This window comes from Gopherus evgoodei, chromosome 16 (genome assembly GCF_007399415.2).
Source record: "Gopherus evgoodei ecotype Sinaloan lineage chromosome 16, rGopEvg1_v1.p, whole genome shotgun sequence".
NCBI classification, from domain to species: domain Eukaryota; kingdom Metazoa; phylum Chordata; order Testudines; family Testudinidae; genus Gopherus; species Gopherus evgoodei.
Genome location: NC_044337.1, coordinates 13,782,047 through 13,801,051, shown reverse-complemented (window position 1 = coordinate 13,801,051; position 19,005 = coordinate 13,782,047). Strand labels below are relative to the sequence as shown.

Here is a 19,005-nt window from a genome sequence, read left to right as displayed (position 1 = left end):
ATCTTGGGTGAGTCTCTTCCTTCTATAAGGCAATGTTCAGTGGCCCTAATTTGACTGTTATACTATTGCCCTTTAGAAAGACAGAGCAGGAGGCAGGGAAAAGATCTGAGTTTCAGCATGGCAGCTAGGGAGAGTGACCTGCCCTGCTGACCTTCTCCTGGAGTAGGAGGCTGAAGATGACTAGTGGAAGGCTTTCAGGTGAAGACAGCTGCTAGCAATGGGGTTCCTTTCTTGAATGGCTCAAGAGCTGTCTGTGACAGCTGCTTTCCTTTGCTGTGAGGGAGTTCCATAGGTCACTGCCTGCCCTCCCCCCCCCATTAGCTTGACTAGATAGCTCTGCAGGAAGGGAGTTTTTCTGGACTAAGCCCCACAGGTGTGATCTTGCTTTGTTGGAGTGCAGACCAATAAGCTGTGTTGGTTATGTAATAGGTAAAAGACTGCAGTTTGAGAAACAATAAACCAACACTGCAGCGTCAGCAAGTGTTGCTCTGCTCCATAAATTGCAGGGGTGCGGGGGTAGACTGGGAAAGGACTCATCACAAATGGGTCCAATGCACCATGTGATCCAAAGGGTTTTGCCTATAACATATATCTTCCTGCTCCCCTTAAAATAAAATCCCTGAGCATGCCACTCCCATAACCTTGCTAGCAGTACTTATGGCTAAACTCCAGTGCTAACAGTTCTGCTGCTGATTTTGGAGGGCCCTAACATTGCAACACCTCTCAGTAGCGCACTGGCCTCATTGTGTGGAGTTGGAGCACAGCATGGACTGTGGTACGGCACCACAATTGCCACCACCTGAGCTTTCTCTGGTCCAGAAACTGGATGCAGTGCATTGGGATTCTGGAGGACGCTTTGGATGTGGGAGATGACCTGCTGCAAGGCTGCCTATGCTCTCTAGCACAGCTTGCTGACAAGTCTTCAAACAGTTCATTCTGTTAATTTTCCTTTAATCAGAATACTAGGCATGCTGGTTCTCAGGGATGGTGAGTCCCTGGACTGATCTGTAAGTGGGCTCTGTTGCTATAGAAATGGGAATCTAAAATTATTAAAAAGGGACTGCTCTGAACATCAAAGCAGACAAGTGGCTGACATTAGTCTCTCTGCCAGAGTAGCAAATGTGGCTGTTTCTCTATGCTTATGCACAAATAGAATACACTTTGAAGTCTTCCAGGGTTTCTAGAAATAATTACTTTATACGTATGGAAACTGGTTATCTGTTAAAGTTCAAATAATGCATAATGTGCATCATTAACTCAAACTCTGAGACACTAATCCTCAGTAATACAACAAATACTAGCAGCCAGATGTGTGAGGCTGAATTCTTTTTTCATTTTCCTTTTAAAAAGGACATCCCCATTCCCAATATCAATGACATGGAGAAATAACGTATAGGAAGTAATTTCAATGGACAGCCTTTTAAGCAGGATCAAGTAGATCTTATGTATGGCTACTGTTTTTTTACAACTTAGCCTCTTAATCTGCCTATTTTTGTTCTAACACACATGGTCCTTCTGAAGGTAACAAATATAGGTAATGTGTGCCCAATTAGATTAAAAAAATTAAAGGGGCATTTTAAAATGGCTTTAACACTGTACCAGCATCTGCAAGACTACCCTGGTGTTAATGGTTTTCATATCGCTTCAACACAAGAACTTTGTTTGGATCCCATTCTTCTGCTCTGACTCCTGGTTGCCCTGAATTACCATGGTGGGCTGAGAAGGCTATGTATGGCGCCTGATGCAAACTGGGTTTAGGCCTCATTTTGAGGGCATATTGTGAGCTGCAATAGCTTTTCCTTCCCCGCCCCTCCCAAAGTGATGCTCCAGAGAGAGAGCAGTGTTAAGCTTACTTACTAGAACTGCCTAGATTGGATGAAGCTTACCTAGATTAGTTTCTTTAGGTGTCAAACTTTATTAATCCTCTGTGGGTGGTCTCTGAAATAGCAGAGGTTGCAGCAGCCATGGGTAGTTAGTTTCTGCAATGCCACAGGCACTGTGTAAAACCCACTGGCAGGACCTCTAAGATATAGCCTTGTCACCTGTTCTACTTGCTGGTAGCTTGGAGAAGACAGAATTTTCTGTTTCAAAGGCCTCTAATCTGCTTCTTTTTAAGATTTAAGGTGGGGGAATATCACTTAAACAGGGCATCTTAGTAAAAATTCAACACTACAAGTAAAGAAGTCTAAATTTAAGATTCCTACATTGACCTTAACTCTGCCTTACATCTCAGTCCATCTTCCCTATTTTCACATGGGCCTGCTCTCCTTGAGTGTTCGTACAACAGGATGTTGTCTCATGAGCACTATATTGAGGAGGAAAGGGCAGAAATCATCTACAGATGCTTGGCAATGTGGCTTTCCAAGGGACTGTAACTTCCTCAGCTGAAGTTGTAAATGTTGAGGCCTTGCATAAGCCAGTGTATGACTGCCTGAGCTATACCTGCCCCACATTAGTATCTGTCACTGACCTACTTGGGAAGCTTTTAGACACTAAATTACTTGGCCAAAGAAAAGGGTACATCCCACTGAAAACTCACCCTTGACTACAGGTGATTGTCTTGCTATCTGAGCCATGAGGGCTGTGGATGGAACCGTTGTCTCTAGGACATGGTCTAATACATTATTCCTGAGCACTGAAAGGACTTCCTCCCATGTTGCAAGTATAGCATCTCCTTTCTCTCCCACAAGAATTGATGGGAATTCTAGCAAGCTGCAATTTCTGTCCCCAGGGGTTCGATTGCTGTTCTAGCTGCTATGCAGAGCTTGCTTGCCCCTCTTCCTAACCCACAATGTTCATTCAGGCTTTCCCCAATTGAGGGGTCTCATCAGCTGTCTCTCAGTCCTTCTGTCAGGATAAGCACTAACAATGCACAGACTATTCCTGCTGATCACCCAAGAGGAAACCCAACCCCTCAATGAATTATTGAGGCCCTGGAATGCAGCATGACTCTTCTCTCCCCTGGTTGAGTGAGAGTAGCATTCAGTGAAAGACTGCACTGCATTATTCATTACCATGTTGGCTGCCCCGCACAAAAACAAGCCCAGATACTTAACTGAGTCAGAGGTGCATAAGCATGCTCCTGGAGGACAGGAAAAGGAAAAATATGCAATCAGCTGATCCTTATGTACCAATTGGCAGTGGGTAGTGCACACTGACTCCCAGGAGGTAAGGTTGAATTATTTTAGGGCTGGGACCAATTTCTGACAATCAGGTTCCAGTAAATGGATATAGAGGGACCTAGCAGCTGGACTTCAGGAGTTGTGGGTTATCCCTAGAACTCGCATCCTTAGGGAGCAGTGACAGGGCAGGGGGGAAAAGGCCTTCTGCTCCATTGTAGTTAATGACATCTGTGCTGTTTTCTTCCCCACTGATTTTGTGTAGCAGTCATAGGATACTGGCACAGCTGCTTCTAGATGCTGTGTATTCTGGGTCTTCTAGAAGGAGTCTCACATAGGAGATGCTTTGGGTAGAAACAGGCCCCAAAGCAAGGTTCAGATTTCTGGGGAAAGTGCAATTCTAAGGTGTTCAGGATCAGGTATGTGTAACTTGTGCCTTCCTCCATTCTCCCAGGTGACACGGTACAATAGTGTACATGCCAGCTTTGAATCTGACCCCATCAGTGTAATGGAGTCTCAGCTAGTGTAACTTGCATCTTGAGGGGCCTGAAGAGAAACATGAGGTTTGGATGGGGATGAGGGGAAATGGGACACAACTAGCAGAGCCAAGAATAGGCAAATTAAAGTAGCCACTACTGCTATATGTGAACTACAGCTTCTTAGATGCCTTTTCATCCACTTAGTGACAAATCTTGCATTGCCTCTGAACTTGCTACTGTGCATTGCAATGCTCAGGGAAGTCTGAAAGTTCACTTTTTTACATACCTATGAGTCACAGGCTCTGTCAGATTCCCCATCTGCCCTTCTCCCTCCTCCTGTAGCCTGGGTTTGCAACAGTCATCCAGCATGTGAGATGAATGACTGCAAGCCACAGCAATAGGTTGTTCAACTTTCTCTGCATGCATGAATTGAAGAACTTGGTGTTAAGACTCAGTAGCTATTGTGTGGTATGGGGCCATGAGCAGTCCAGCTACCAAACTGTCAAATGGAGCAGACTGGGGGGCAGATGTTTACTTAAGGAAGTAGCACCTGAGCTAGGGTGACCAGATATCCCATTTTATAGGGACAGTCCCAATTTTTGTGACTTTTTCTTGGTGCAGATGCTTGGCGGGAGTTTCTAGATTGGGGAATAAGCAGAGACTGTTTTGGAAATGGAAGGTATCTGGAGCCCTTCTGGGAATGAGCAGGGGATTGAGACTCTTCACATTCAGGTTCTTAAATTTGGGATAAGTAATTCTCCTATTGGAAGGGAGGAGTGCCTCAGCGGGGGAATGCCAAAGATTCCCCAGTGTTCTGCTCTCTAAAACTTCTAGTAAATAAGGAGTGCTGATATCCTAGAGCCAAATATCTGGGGAGCCCTTGTTTGCTGTTACAGTGGGTACATCTACACAGCCCACCAGATTGGCAGGTAGTGATTGATCTATCAGGTATCAATTTATCATGTCTAGTGTAGATGCGATAAAAATCGATCCCCGATCGCTCTGCTGTCGACTTCAGAACTCCACTGTGGTGAGAGGCGGAAGCAGAGTCGACGGGGCAGTGGCAGCAGTCAACTCACTCCTGTCCTCACGGCCAGGTAAATCAACCTAAGATATGCTGGAAGTCGCACATCTTAGGTTGACACCCCCAGTGTAGACCTAGCCGGTGACTCTGGCTAAGATAATATTGCTAAGACCATCTAAATGCAGATTATATGGATTCTGCTGCCTCCAGCAGTAAATATTAGCTTAGTCAACATGTGGAAGGGTGAACTCCTTTGTGCTTGAGGCAGCTCTCCTGTCTAGCACCCCCTATCAGCAGTCATTCTGGCCCTGGGGCAATCTGCCTTGTATGACTTCGCCCTCCTGACAGTCACATTTTTTCCCCACCCGTTCCAGGGTACTCCAGTTCCAAGTCCACAACAATACCCAAAGTTCCAGTCCCTTCAGCTTCTTCCTGGGGTTTACCAAGATTCCAAAGTCTTCACCCAGGAACTTCAACAGATCACTCAAAGAAATCCCACCTCCAGTACTCCTAGTCCCACTCAACTGCCAGCATTTGATCAAACCTTGTCTTGGGCTCACTATGATGAGAACCCCATACCTCCCATTGTCTTGAAACCTTCTGTCTCATCCCATTGTTAAACTGTCTTCCAGGCCTACTGCAGTAAGAATCGCCATCTCCTGTAGCCTTTAGCTCTTAGCTGCCCACCCCCAATGTTCCCTGCCTCTATCAGGTCCCAGGCTTCCTTTCCAGGTTCTATACACTCCTTCCTCAGGGCTTCTTGCTGAGGCTCAACCTAAGCAAGAATTTTGCAGGCATTGCTTTTACTGCAGAGCACTGCCTTCTGGTTCAGGCTCCTCTAGTCTGACTCCCAGTTTCAGGCCCTCAGGCTTTTGTCTCTTTAGTGTAAGAGGAAGCACATAGATACCTCACCTGAGTCTCCTCCCTGGCCTGCCTTCCCATGGCTCTATTATGAAGACCCAGCTTGGCTTGATCACTAGTTATTCCTGACACCCTTCCAGGTGCCACCCAGTGCTCACTGTAATTGGGACCAGGCTCCTGTTAACTTTAGGCTAACTGGTGTGGGGCTTATATGCCCCATCACAGACTTGCCAGAGAAATAATGCAAAGTTTTTGCTTCTGTTTGACTGCTTTTATTTTTGAAAATAAGAGACATGATTTAATGCAAAAATCCTCTGGCTCTCAAGTACTATTTCCCATCTTCCTGTTGGCCTCTCAAAGGGGAGACAGCATGACTCAGTGGTTATGGCACCAAACCGGGGGTTGGGACTAAACACAGTTCCCCCAGCTCTGCCACTGATTCCCTATGTGGCTCTGGGCAAATCACTTAATCTTTCTGTATCTAGTTCTCCCCCTCTGTAGTGCTTGCCCACTTTCATAAAGTACTTTGAGATCTGTGGATGTAAAGAGCTGTGGAAGTGCTAGGTACTGCATTCTCAAACTCAGATAATAAAAATCCCCGAGAAAATAGAACTGCTGTTGTGGATACTTAAAATGCCAGCCACCTGGGATCACAATTCTGTCTTAAAACCTTGTAACTATGATTGCTACAAATGACCCAAGATTTCTAGAGCTGGAAGACTTAACCCTAGTCTAAACAGTACTAGCCTGCCTTGGTAGGAGGAAGTGCAAGTGATAGATGTGCTGAATCTGTCCCCATCCCTCAGATTTTTTTTCCCACCCCAAACTCTGTTCCTGTTGCTTTTCTGCCCATGCTGATTTGGAGGGGGTAGCTTAATTGTTCCAGTGATTCAACAGATCTTGCAACACATAACTTCAACAAATAGTTCTTTAAATCTAGCATGATCCAGACATAACAGGTCATTGTGTAAACAGCCCTGCTGTGGGCTTTACGTATCTCTGGCATCTAACATTTGCACATGGCTGGTAACAGGATGCCAAAAGGCTTTTCTACCAGCGTTCCCAAATCATGTGGCCATTCTGCTTTGCTATTTATCAGCTTTATTCCAAGCAGTGTACTGAAATGTCTCTAGCTGTGTCCACATTCAGTACTTCTCCCTACTGCAGCGGAGTGGGGCTTCTTCCAAAGACTTTGAAAAGTAACCCTAGCATCCCTGTATATACCAGCATTCCCCTATAGAGGGGCTGTATGGCCCCATGTAGTACTATCCATAAAGGGGTGGTAGAAGAGGGAGGATCAAGCAGGCCTGTCATTGTACTCAAATGGTTCTGTGTCCTTAATCTCGTCATGTGATTGTACCAGGTATTTGCAATGTTTCAATAACACTAGCGGGTTCTGATAGCACAGAAAGTGATTAGAGGGCCAGCAACAGGGGTTCATAGTTCTCAATACTGATGTGGATATGTATGTAAAACATTACAAATTTATAAAAGGATTAAGTCTCAAGGGAATGCAACATACCTTCTATAAACAGAGGATGGTCTCTTGAGCCATTTACCATCACCCAGCTGTTTTATAGGCCTTTCTAGAGCTAATAAAAGCTAGTTTCCCTCAGTGCATGTTAAAATCTTGCTGACAAGCCTTTTGGGGGCTTGTTTGATCAAGCTGTGATGCAAGTTTGTATCAGAATAAATTCAGGAGGAAAGAGCTGGGATTATTTGAGTAGTGCATTAAACCAACAGAACACTAGGTAAAATGTTTGTGCCAAACCTGTTGACAGTGAGTGTTACCTGGCTTCCTTCTTGTCCTATAACTTTGTCCTATAGGACTTTAGCTACCTTCATGAAGTGCTTTAATATTACTATTTTATATAGGTAGCAAGAAGTGGGTAAAAAGGAAAATTGAGGCAAAGAGCTGGGAATGGAATAGAGTGAGTAAGGAGTTATCTGAACTTGCTTACCTCTAGACTAGGGATGGCCAGCCTGAGCCTGAGAAGGCGCCAGAACTTACCAATGTACATTGCCAAAGAGCCACAGTAATATGTCAGCCCCCATCAGTGCAGCGTCTTCTCCCCCCAGCACCTCGTGCCCACTGGCAGCCCCATTTTTCAGTGTCTCCCTCTCCCTCCTCACATCTCCTGTGGCAGGGAGGAGCAAGGGCACTGCAGGCTCAGGAAGGGGTGGAGTAGGGGCAGGGCGTGTGGCAGAGCCAAGGGTTGAGCAGTGAGCACCCCCCAGCATATTGGAAAGTTGGCGCCTGTACTTCCAGCCCAGGAGTTGGTGCCTATACAAGGAGCCACACAAACTTCTGAAGAGCTGCATGTGGCTCTAGAACTACAGGTGGCCACCCCACTCTAGACTCTTATATTAAAAACTGGGGCTCATGTCCTGCAGGTGAGGATGGGGAGAGAATAGCTCCTCAACTGTGCACACTTAATCTTTGTTTCTGATTTAGGTGGGGGAAACCCTAAAGACTTGAGGAATTCAAGGGTTCAGTAGTGGCCACTTAAAGTCCATTGGTGCCTCTTCATCTCTTTGTAGGGCTAGATTAAACACAGTGAAGGCTTAAATTTCTTTACCTCCAGCAAATACAGGGTTTAATTTAGCCCCCAAAGAATGCTTGGCTCTTCAGACCCTTGTCTGAGTGGCACTGAGCGGGCCCTACAAGCTCTGTATCCAGCCAGGGGAGGATTCTCCCCAGTGCAGGCTCTGTGGTAGGCAATTGTAAGTCTGCCTTCTGAGAGCCTTATTGTAAAGAGGCCTAAGTTACACCAGGGGCCTTTCCAGCTCTCCTCCCTCCCACCCCCCGCCAAGCAGTTCTGGGTCAGGAGGGTGAAAAATGGCTTGGCTGCGATAGCTTCAGCCCCACCCTCACTCTGGGCTGAGAGGTCTCCCTAGGACCCTGACCTAAAAAGTTTATTGGCTGTTCAGAATTATGTATGGGCAAAGGAGCTGGGGTGGAAGGCTGCACTGAAGCAGCATGTGGAATACGGCAAGTGAGTTCCCTTGTCATAAAATTAGACATTAAACAACTGTTCCTTGCAGTAGAACCTCAGTAAGAATGTTCCCACGTCTGGGAAGGTTGGCTGGTAAACTCTGGGAATGACTCTGTTTTCTCCCCATGCTGAAAACTAAGTGGGCCCTAAATTTGGAGGGCATTAATAATTCTGCATAAAGGAATGTGACATCTGTGGCACGAACTATCTAGAGCTTGAACTGTGAAACAGTCTGATTAGACTCTAGCCTCCAATTAATTTGGATTTTAATAACCAGCTCCCTAAAGGGAGGTATGCTAGCCCTGAGTGCAGGTCAGACCAGGTTCTATTTTTAGCTCTTCCACCAGTCACTCAGCAATGGCAATACCCTTTATCTTGCTGCCCATGCTGAAGGTACACAATGATACTTGCCCTCACCTGTAAGGTTCTTGGGCATCTACAGACAAAACATTAGAATTTGCAATGAGAGGATTTTAATGGGCTCGTTCGCTGAACAATTCTTTGAGAGGAATGTCTAACCTGCTAGAAATCAAAGGTTTCACAAAACCTCTTCAAATGGCTTAGCAATCTGGCTTCAGTGGAGCAGACCTTCTAATGTCTTTCCTACCCCCTCTTCCCTGCTTCTGTAGTTCACCGAGGAGAAGCTGGGCCAGGCTGAGAAGACTGAACTAGATGCCCATTTTGAAAGCCTTCTGGCCAAGGCAGACTGCACCAAGAACTGGACTGAGAAGATCTTGCATCAGACTGAGGTCTTGCTGCAGCCAAACCCTAGTAAGCACTGATTCTGTGGCAAGCGTTTGCAGTGCTGGTGCTCTAACTGTGACACAGCAGCAATGGAGTTAATAGAAATTCCCCACAGCCAGGGAGGCTGGCTGAATCAGATCTACAGGGGGAAATCTGAGGGTGGTGCTTGCAAAGACACAACCATCATACCCAGGGATAGGCAGAAAAAAGGAATATGTCAGTATCTGGCTGGCATTCAATAGCCTGTTGATTCTGAAGAGGGCAGGAAATGAGAACTGACCCTCTTTTTCTCCCTGTACTTACACCTCCTATACTGGCTATTGTCACATGAGGGCTCTGTAGGTGGGAGAGTCTCCCTACTTGCGTTTGTAACAGCCTGGGGCACTCTCGTTCCAGGTGTCAGAGTGGAAGAATTCCTCTATGAGAAACTAGATCGGAAGGTGCCATCTCGTGTCACCAATGGGGAGCTGCTGGCCCAGTACATGGTGGAGGCAGCCAACGACTTTGGGCCAGGGACTCCATATGGTGAGTCACATTGCCCACTTGCCAGTGCCCCATCTTATGTGCTTGGTTCAGTCCTTACAAATCTACTGGAGTTCCTAAAATTCTCTTCTCACCCAACCAGCCCAAAGATATGAGACCTGATAACTGGCATTGGAAACTAGGAGGTAACACTGGCAGGCTTCTGGGGAAAGCTTATGGTGTTCACTGTGTACTATCTAATACACTTCTGCAAGCAAGAACCAAACTGGAATGTTGTCACACTCATAGGTTCTCTGTGAAACTCTCAAATGGAAGAATTTTGGATGCTATTAAGTTGGAACATATAATGCACTGTGGATAAGCTGGGGTTGCTGCACCACTTCAGATGGTGATACAGTTGTGCGCAGCTGCTTTTATTTCTAGATTGGGAGAGAAGCTCTTATCCACAGAAGCTCTTGCTTCAGCTTCAGTCTCTCTATCCTCCACCCAAACACGGCTGGGTTCAGGTTTCTACATACTAGGTGCCACAGCAGCGGTACTGGGTGAGATCATCTGCTAATGTGCTAGTGCCTTTACAGGCAATAAGAAATAAGTGGCATGACCTCAGGAAAAGCCAATGGTTCTAGAAATTAGAGCTTTCCAGAGTTAATACCTTGTAACTAAACACATGTTCCAGCAGCTTTGCCATGCTTATTACACAGGGCCAAAGGTATCTGAAGGGCTGTGATATGCAAGTGAATCTGTTTGCAACATTCCCTTCTCTAATATTGGTTGTGACCTAAAGGGTTGCTTCCCTTATCCATAGTATTAACAACTTGATCTCCAGTCTGACTCTATTGGGCAACTACCAGACTTATGAATTGAAGAGAGGACCAGTAACTGGGTTCAAGCCATGTCTCAATTCTCTTTGGCTCCACTGAACTGTAACTTTCCTTCAGCCTTTGCTCTTCTTTTCACCTCCATATAGTTATCTGGTCATCTGTTGCTTTCTTGTTGCTCAGGGGCTTGGGAGCCAATTAACAGATGGGGCAAACACAGACAAATTGGCACAAGTTCCCCTCCATAAGGCTTAGTGCTGGCAGCAAAGTCTAAGTAAATCTGCTCTATCTCTGGAGCAGAGATCTCCATATGCTGGAAATGAGCTATGGCTCCCTGGAGCAGTAGCAGATTACAGGTGGTGTCTGAAGATCCTCTTTAGGGATGGCGTTTAAAGATGCAGTGAGTCCTATTCGCAATCTATTCTGATACTAATAAAATTTGAGCTCTCTCTCCTTCCAACCTACGCCCCCATCCCTTCACCTTGTGCTTTGGGTAATGTCGTCTCCTCAGTGCTGGGTTTAGACACTCCCACCTCCTGTATTTTTAGTAAAAGAGGCAAGCAGGCCACTGTATGGCACTGCCTTCCACATAGCTGGAAAAGCTGAACTGAGTATCATGTACCTTATATTGCTAATGGAGTCTCCTTTAGCGCAAGCCTGCCCTTTTGGAGCAGGAAGATCTAATTTCAAGCTCTGCCTTAAACGTCTTTCAGAGAGGAGAATGGCTGGGAACCAGTGAGTTTCCCCATATTACTTTTTTAAGCTGAATGGTTATCTGATAGGGCAGAGAGGGAGTGTGGAGACTTACCAGGGTAGCTACTGGAGCTGGCAGCTCTAGCAAGGCATAACCTGGTAGGATGCAGTAAATGAGGAGCAGTAGCTGCAGACAGCACTATTGTGTTTGAGCAGTAAGTAGTTGGAAGGTGAAATGTATAAGGATATGACACAATGGCTGTGGATATCAGACTTCTGGCTTTAGAGCTGTCCCAGTCAACTTGGCACGGTCTGAGTGTGGCCACCTCACATGACTCCAGGAGCAGAAGCTTTACAGAATGTTCATTTTCACATTTACAACTGAAAACCTCTTCACAACCATGAGGGCTAGAAAGCTTCAAACTGTAAACCCTAAAGAAGGCTCAAACCATGAAAGGAACCATGCACAGTGTTTTTAAAAAGCGTTTTTTGGAGGGGAAGGGGATTACTGACTCCAACTCAGCATGTTTGGCATTTGCTGTCCTGTAGCCTTAGTCAGAAGTCCTGACAGGTTAATGTCAAAACACGCAGTAACATAGCTTTCTGCCTCTCAAAGCCAACAGAGAACCCAAGCCTGCTGGAGGGACCCAACTGCTGCTTAGGCAGCAGACTCCGAAATCAAACACTGACTTTCCCTTCTAACTTTCAGCTTTGTCACAGCTCTCACAGTGAGCTTTATTGCCCTCTAAATCAATGGCTTGCTCCATAGCACATCCTGTTGCAGCCAGAGCCATTGTAATTAAACCCGTAGCTAGCCAGCATTGCCCTGATCAGACCCCAATCAGCATGTTTTTATCTGCTCTGGTGCTTAATTTGATGCTCTGTTTTGTGCGTCCATGAAATATGCCCAGGGCTGTAATAATCTGTCCCATAACACCCTTACTAAAGATTGTGGACTGCATCACATGCTCCTGGGCAGGCCTGACACACTAAAGACTGCAGTGGAGTAAGTGCATCAGCAGGCAGATAACATCAGAGCTGTAGCAAGAGCCAGTGGGTAGAGAGAAGCTTCAAACAAAGGGTGGCCTGTTAGCATAGCAGTGACTGTACGTCCTGCCCCCTCCTTGGCTAGGATTGGCTTGACTGTCAGCAAGCAGTGAGCCATAACCACCTGGTCTTGGTGCCTGCTAGCACAGCTGATCCACAATGCACACACCTGAACAATGTACTGTATGAGAGCATCCTAACCTAAACGTACTGGGCAACTAGGATCAGGCCAAGGCGTAGTGTTAACCTGATGCCTGCTGAAGCTAATGCCTCTCCCATCTGGGCTCTGGCAACTTGCAGGGAAGACCCTACTCAAAGTTGGAGAAACCCAAAAGCGCCTGGGGGGAGCCGAACGTGATTTCATGCACTCTGCCTCCATCAACTTCCTGAATCCTCTGCGCAACTTCCTAGAAGGGGACTGGCGAACTATTACTGTGAGTAAGAGTAAGGGGTGAGCTGACTGAGATCCATGGGGGGGAAAGAATCAACGTCCGCCCACCTGTGACTCTCTGCATTCATTCTTCTTGCCTCCCAAGAAACTGGGGAGAGGTGAAAACAAGGCCAGAGGAATCCCCCACCCCCTCCAACTCTTTAACAACCCTGTCAGGGCAGGGGAATAAACTATAAACTCTGGAGTTCTAGTTCCAATTCTCCCACTGGCTTTCCTCATTTGTGTGGGGAGAGGAATGGGGCTACTTGTCTCTCCCTCGCAGGGGTGATAGGACAATAAATTAACCCTTTATAGACAGGCTCGCCAGACCAGAAGCTGCTTCTCACTTTCTAGAAGGTTGGCCCTTTATCCTTATCCACTGCTCCTGCCAATGGTGCCAGTGCATCTACTGTTACCCCCTTCCCTGCCACCAAACAAATCAGCTTGATTCCTAGGTGGCTTCTCTCACATAGGCAGGAAAGATTTCTAAGCACCTGGTTCTTATTTGTCCCCCTTCTCCTTTTCCTAGAAAGAAAGGAGGATCCTGGAGAACCGCCGTCTGGATCTGGATGCCTGCAAGGCCAGATTGAAGAAAGCCAAGGCTGCTGAGGCAAAAGCATCGGTAATTTCTCCCATAATTCCTTTCCTCCTTTCTGCACACCAGGGCTTGGGTTGCATGTGAGAGGGAGTGCCAAGTGCTCTTGTGACCCAGTCAGTCTGTACTGCCTGCATTGCCATCAGTGCTGCATTTGGTAGGGGTATGGGTGACTTCTCCACAAGTGAGGCAAGGGAACAACTCCGCATGGTGTGAGAGGCACTGGCTTACAGTGCCTGTTCTCCGCAGGGGCGACATGCTTGTTCATGGGCATAGCCTTGCTGGGGAGCTTTGGAAGTGGTGCAAGTCTAGCCTGGTCCTTGAGAAACCCTGCTTTCTGGCTAGCTGACACAGGTTCCCAGCTGTTCTGAGGGATTGCAGCTAAGCACCCGGGTCTCATCTTGGTGAAGCTTGTGCCAGTCACCAGAGACGCTGTCCTGTCAGAAGGCTTGTAAAACTCGAGTCAGAAAATAGGGGCACCAAGCTGAATCTGGGGCGTCTCCCCTAGAAAATTCACTGAAAGGGCTGGGGAGGTGGGGGTTAACTGTACATTTCACTAGGAGCCTGCAGGACTCCTGGAATCTCAAATGAGGGCTCAAAACTAAGAGCAGTGTTCCACCTGAAGTTCTCGCCTCCCCTGGGCTCTGCCAATAAGGAGCATGCAGTCAAAGTGACTCTGCTTGAGCCTCTTGATAGCTGCTCCCTTGGCTTCCCAAGTCATGTCTGCTTAGCTTGCTGAGGAGACTGCTGACAGTCTGTGTCTTGGCACTGCCAGTCTAGCTGCAAAAAATGCAAGCTGGCTGCTCCATTCTGGCTTGGGAATTAGCTGGTACATTTTCTCAGTTCAAGACTCTCTAGTTACAGAAACAAAGGGCAGGGCTTGACAAATGCCAGGTCCAGTCACTGGAGTGGGGGGAGCCTTGTTCTGACTCTCAGTTCTGTCTCCCAAGTCCATGAAAGCAATTGGAGAGGGACTCCAACAATTGTTCCACTGACTGGATGCCTGCGCCTGCACCTGGGTCACACAATGGCTAAAACCAGTGGTGAGCTGGAGCCGGTTCGCACCGGTTCACAACCGGTTAAAAGGGCTGACAGGTGGGCAAACTCCGGTCCGTGGGCCACATGCAGCCCATGGGACTGTCCTGAGCTCCCAGCTGGGGAGGCTCCCCAGCCCCTCCCCCACTCCCCCTTGCAGAGCCCCAGTGTGCTGCTGTTGCCAGTGTTCTGGGCAGCTCTGCAGCTTTGAGTGGCACAAGGGAGTGGGGCTGCGAGCTCCAGCGGGCTGCACAGCACCCATATGCACTGCCCTGAGCAGCATAAGGGGGCTGGCCTGGGGCTGGGAGGAGGGGTTGGATAATGGGCAGGGAGCAGTTGGAGGGGGCAGAGGTTCTAGGAGGGGTGTGCGGTCAGGGGACAAGGAGTGTGATGGGGTTGCGGGTCCTCAGGTGGGCAGTCAGTGGCAGGACATAGGTTGGGGGTGGGACAGACAGGCATGTGGGGCTTGTACTCACCATGTAGTTCCCTACCGGGTCTTTGGTGGCACTTCAGCAGCAGGTCCTTCACTTGCTCCTGCTACCAAAATGCTGTTGAAAACCAGAGAGTTAAGACACACCCCTGCTGCCAAAGTGCCACTGAGGACCCGGTAGGGAACCGGTTATTAGGATTTTGGGAGCTCATCACTGGCTAAAACACCAGGGTGCTGGCTACACCAATGCTGTTCACTACTGCTTGGGCCGCTCTAGCGCTGTCTTGGGAAAATGCAGCTGTGAAGGTGGGCTCCTCAGAATTCAGCAGGTCTGCAGTACAACCAATGTAAAAATGGACACATGGATATGCCCCCCACGCACAACTTCAAGCCTTCAGTCTTGCAGTGAGGCTCCAGACTCTACCCAGTGAACTAATGGCCATAGTCAGAACAAGCTGGAATCCTTGTCACTGAGTCTGGCTCTTTCCTGATACAAAATACCAGGACTGGTGTCCTGGCCTGACCTGTCCTGCCAGCCATCATGTGGCTAGGTTCCATTTGGCTTCTCCACATGTCCCAAATGGCTTATGTCCCAGGGACTCTTCCTTTCCCCTTTCCAGCATTGGTTCCTGTTGTGTGGCTGCCTCTGAGGAGCATAGGTAGCTATGGTAACATCAAAGGCCTTCAGTCAACAGGTCTGTCCCAGTTCTAACACCTGCAAACACACATGCTCTGTATCCCCTTGGGTAAGGTGGCTTTGAACACAGCCTCAGGAGAAGCCAGCTCCCCCTTGCTCTGCAGATTGTCTAGTGGAGTCTGTGGTTCCACCCAATATGAAATAGCTGAGGTTGCATGAAAACTTGCCTTCCATATCCCCACTTCCATTTAAGGTGACTCTTGTTCTCCCCAGATATACAACTTGCAGAAACACCAATTTCCCCATGTGTAGGCATGCATGGAGTGGGATGGGGGCATGATCTTGGTTTCAAGGAGGTAAATGGTGAATACTAGTCTGGGTCCAAGTTCAGATAGCTGTGTGGTGGAAAGTCTGTGCCACTTCCCCATCCTCCTACCCACACCCCATCCAGCTGATGATGCCCCTTGCTGTCCTGGAAATGGTACATGATTACTACAGTCAGAAAATGTTAACCCCTTCTCTCTTCCTGCTTCGCTCTCTTGGAGCAGAGTTAGACCTTCCTTCCTCTCCTCTTCAGTTGCATAGGCAGCACAAGTTCTGGACAATGACTCAGTAGCTCAGTGCCCTAAGAGGCTTTGTCCAGGGATTTGCTGGTGTGTAGCAGTCATCCAACCTCTGGTAGGGGACATTTGGTCAGGCATCTGGCCCTTAAGTGCTACAGCTACAACCAACCGTGTGATGGGAGATCATAAACCTTGTTGCTGGGGTATTGAGCTCGATTCCCAAATACCTCAACAACCCTAGAAATGCAGATGTCCATGCATAACCTTGCTTCCTGGAAATGTAACTAGTCATCTAATGTAGATGAGCAATCCTGACCCAGATGACCACCTTGGATACCAGCATAGAATCCTCTTACCCAGCCCAGTTTGAGTCCAGGTAATCAGTCTCCATAGAGCTATGGGGAGGGTTCTGTGCTTTCTTATTGTGGCTGTCACTATTGTGTGCAAGGCCCTTGTAGCAGGTGGGCAGAAAGTGCCAACATGGGATATGTCAGCTCTAGATTCCAGTCAGGTTTTAAATGTATGTTAACTAGCAATTGGTTCTAGTACAGTCATGTTGGTTAATGTGTTTAAAACCTGACCTGAAGTCCGCTGTCGGAAACAACCCCCTCCATTAGTGTCCTACCTCTCCTGGGTAACTCCTTTCCATTCCAACTTTGTGCTCATATCCCCCTCTGGATAGTGCAGATCTTGTGCCTTTCCACTCCTTGTGCCCTTTTGGCTTTTGTTTCTCTTGGGGCTGAACCTTTGAGGCTGGTATCCCCAAATCAGTGAGTTGCTGTTCTGTCTCGTGGATTGGCTTGTGTTCCCTCTAACCTTCGTGGGGTTCTTGCTTTGTCTTTGATGTTGATGGTGTTTTTGTTCACTAACCTTTTTTGTTTTGTTTTTTTTTCTGTAATTTTGCTCAGTGTGAGGGAGATGTGAGTATTGACTGTGTTAATAGTGCTGTGACTTCTTTCCTTAGTGCCTCTCATTGTCCCTCTCCCAATTAAAAAAATGTCAGGCAGCAACCCCAGAGCACATTCCACATGCAGTCTGGGCGTGTGGCTGCCTGACACAAGGGTGCCCAAAAAACAATGGAAGCCTCCTGGTTGCCTGCAGCCCCTCTCCAGGAGTGTGCAGTCAGCTTCCATTAAAGCCTCTTGCAAGCAGTGCTCAAAGGAGGCTGGATCCTATGTACAAACATGACTGACTCTTACCTCTGGCTCCATGTTGGGTGTGGGGTTGGAGAACAAGTCTCTTGCCTTGAGGGGAAAAAGGATGTGAAAGTTAGACAATGATGGGCAGTGGTTGAACTTGGTCTGCAGTGCTGTACTGTCCCTTCTTAAGCTCCAGGGTTCTACCCTCTTTTTTTCCTCCCAGCACATTGGGATTTGGGGGTAGGGAGAGGTGTATTCATCCAGTCTTCATGTTCCCTTTTGATCACTGCTTGCAAATGAAACATGCCAGTATGCAGAGGCATGATAGCTGCTTGCCTCCTCCATACCATGTGCTACAAGACCAATTCTGGAAGTCCAAGGAAGCCATCCTGAAAACGAAGGGATGGCCATGGATGGGGAGAGATCTTTTCAACTTAATTTTTTTTTTTACCCAGAAAACTGAGGCATAAGAATCTTGGTCTTCTGGAGAGCTCCTTCTACCTTCCACAGTGCGAGTGTGGATTTGGTCAGCTGGGCCCTACTCAGGAACACCTCATCAGCTAATGCATTTCTTTTGTTTTTAACTCCTCCCCCCCACCCCCTTCAGCTTAGGTTATTCTCCTCTCATGCTCATAAAACCCATGAGGTAAAGTCTTTTATTGATGAGAGGCTGGCTGCATCCTCTTGTATGGAATTGGGCCTGTGCATCTGCTCAGTGGTGCTGCAAATTGGGCCAATTCGTTTAAGTCGAGCTGGGTGTGCTGTAAAAAGATTAGCCTGGGTGGGATGTACTCGGTCTAGAGGATTATAGAGATCTGGCTGGGGTTAGAAATGCTGGATCATATGACCGTCGCACACCAGCTCGCTGCATGATCAAAACTTGCTGGGCCATATGCTGATCTGTTATGCTTGTGCAAATCAGAAATTGAGGGGCTTACATTAGAGTAACTGACATCAAACTCAATCCATTCGAGCCAACTGCCTTCGTTAAACTGAAGGCCATAGCATAGTCTTGATTCGTTGCACCTTCCACTCCAATCCAAACTACAGCTGCTATGATGCTGAAGTGGCTGACAAGAACATGGTATCTATGGCATGGGATGGGATGAATCTCACTTCACCCCATCATAAAATGGTCTTCTCTTAGCCATGTTCCACATTCCTGTAAGGGAAGAATCTGCAGTTTACCCTTCCTTTCCTACTGCCTCAGTAGCAGGGGTCCAGCTATGGCCAAAGATGGTTTGGTTATTCTCCTCCCCAACTTCCGTGAAATACAGGTAGAGAATGCAAAAGCTACTGAATAGTGTCCTCTGCCAGCAAGGCGATGGGCCAGATATGCTCCTGTGCACAATGAAGGTGGGATTCTTAAGAGATTTTGATGTGGGCTGGGGGAAGACTTGTATCGCCTTCCTTTCCACTAAAAGCATGGGTCTCGGGGTGCCAGTACCAGAGATGAGAGGTTTGGTGCCTCTGGCAGAAACAGACCCTGGAGGGAGTAGAGCTGGTAGATGAGGCAATGTCTCCACATGGTGCATGCTAACAGCATCTTGGGTAGAGGAAGTGCACTTCCTCTACCCAACATAATGCAGGATGCTAGGGCAGACTCTGCCCAGTTATGAGTTTCCTCACACCCCATAATGTGGCTGAATTAGCTGCATATTTATCCTTTGTAACCTGTGAGATCCATAGGTTGCAAGTGAGAAGGAACCTCAGAGTCCGTACAAGAGATGCTAAGGCCCTGTCTGCACTGGGCTTGGAAATGTGTTTTGAGTCTTCACTCTGGGTCCAGCTAAAACAGATTAAAATCCTCCCACATTAGTCAGCCAGACCAGGAACAAATGGCCTTCGTGTCTAGGGCTAGGCTCAAACCACTTCAGAATGTTTCACTCAGACTCTGGTTTGGCTTACTGGT

At 47.6% G+C, this 19,005-nt stretch overlaps 1 protein-coding gene across 5 annotated transcripts in view; it reads left to right on the top strand.

Annotated features, from left to right (window-relative positions):
• The window catches only part of SH3GLB2 (SH3 domain containing GRB2 like, endophilin B2), a 40,398-nt gene that overhangs the window by 5,429 nt on the left and 15,964 nt on the right, over positions 1-19,005 (top strand). For all 5 annotated transcript variants that reach the window (XM_030535934.1, XM_030535933.1, XM_030535932.1 and 2 more), the window contains exons 2-5: positions 9,109-9,250; positions 9,620-9,748; positions 12,565-12,698; positions 13,224-13,316. In XM_030535934.1, coding sequence (XP_030391794.1) covers positions 9,109-9,250; positions 9,620-9,748; positions 12,565-12,698; positions 13,224-13,316 — 498 coding nt within the window. The remainder of the gene's footprint in view (positions 1-9,108; positions 9,251-9,619; positions 9,749-12,564; positions 12,699-13,223; positions 13,317-19,005) is intronic.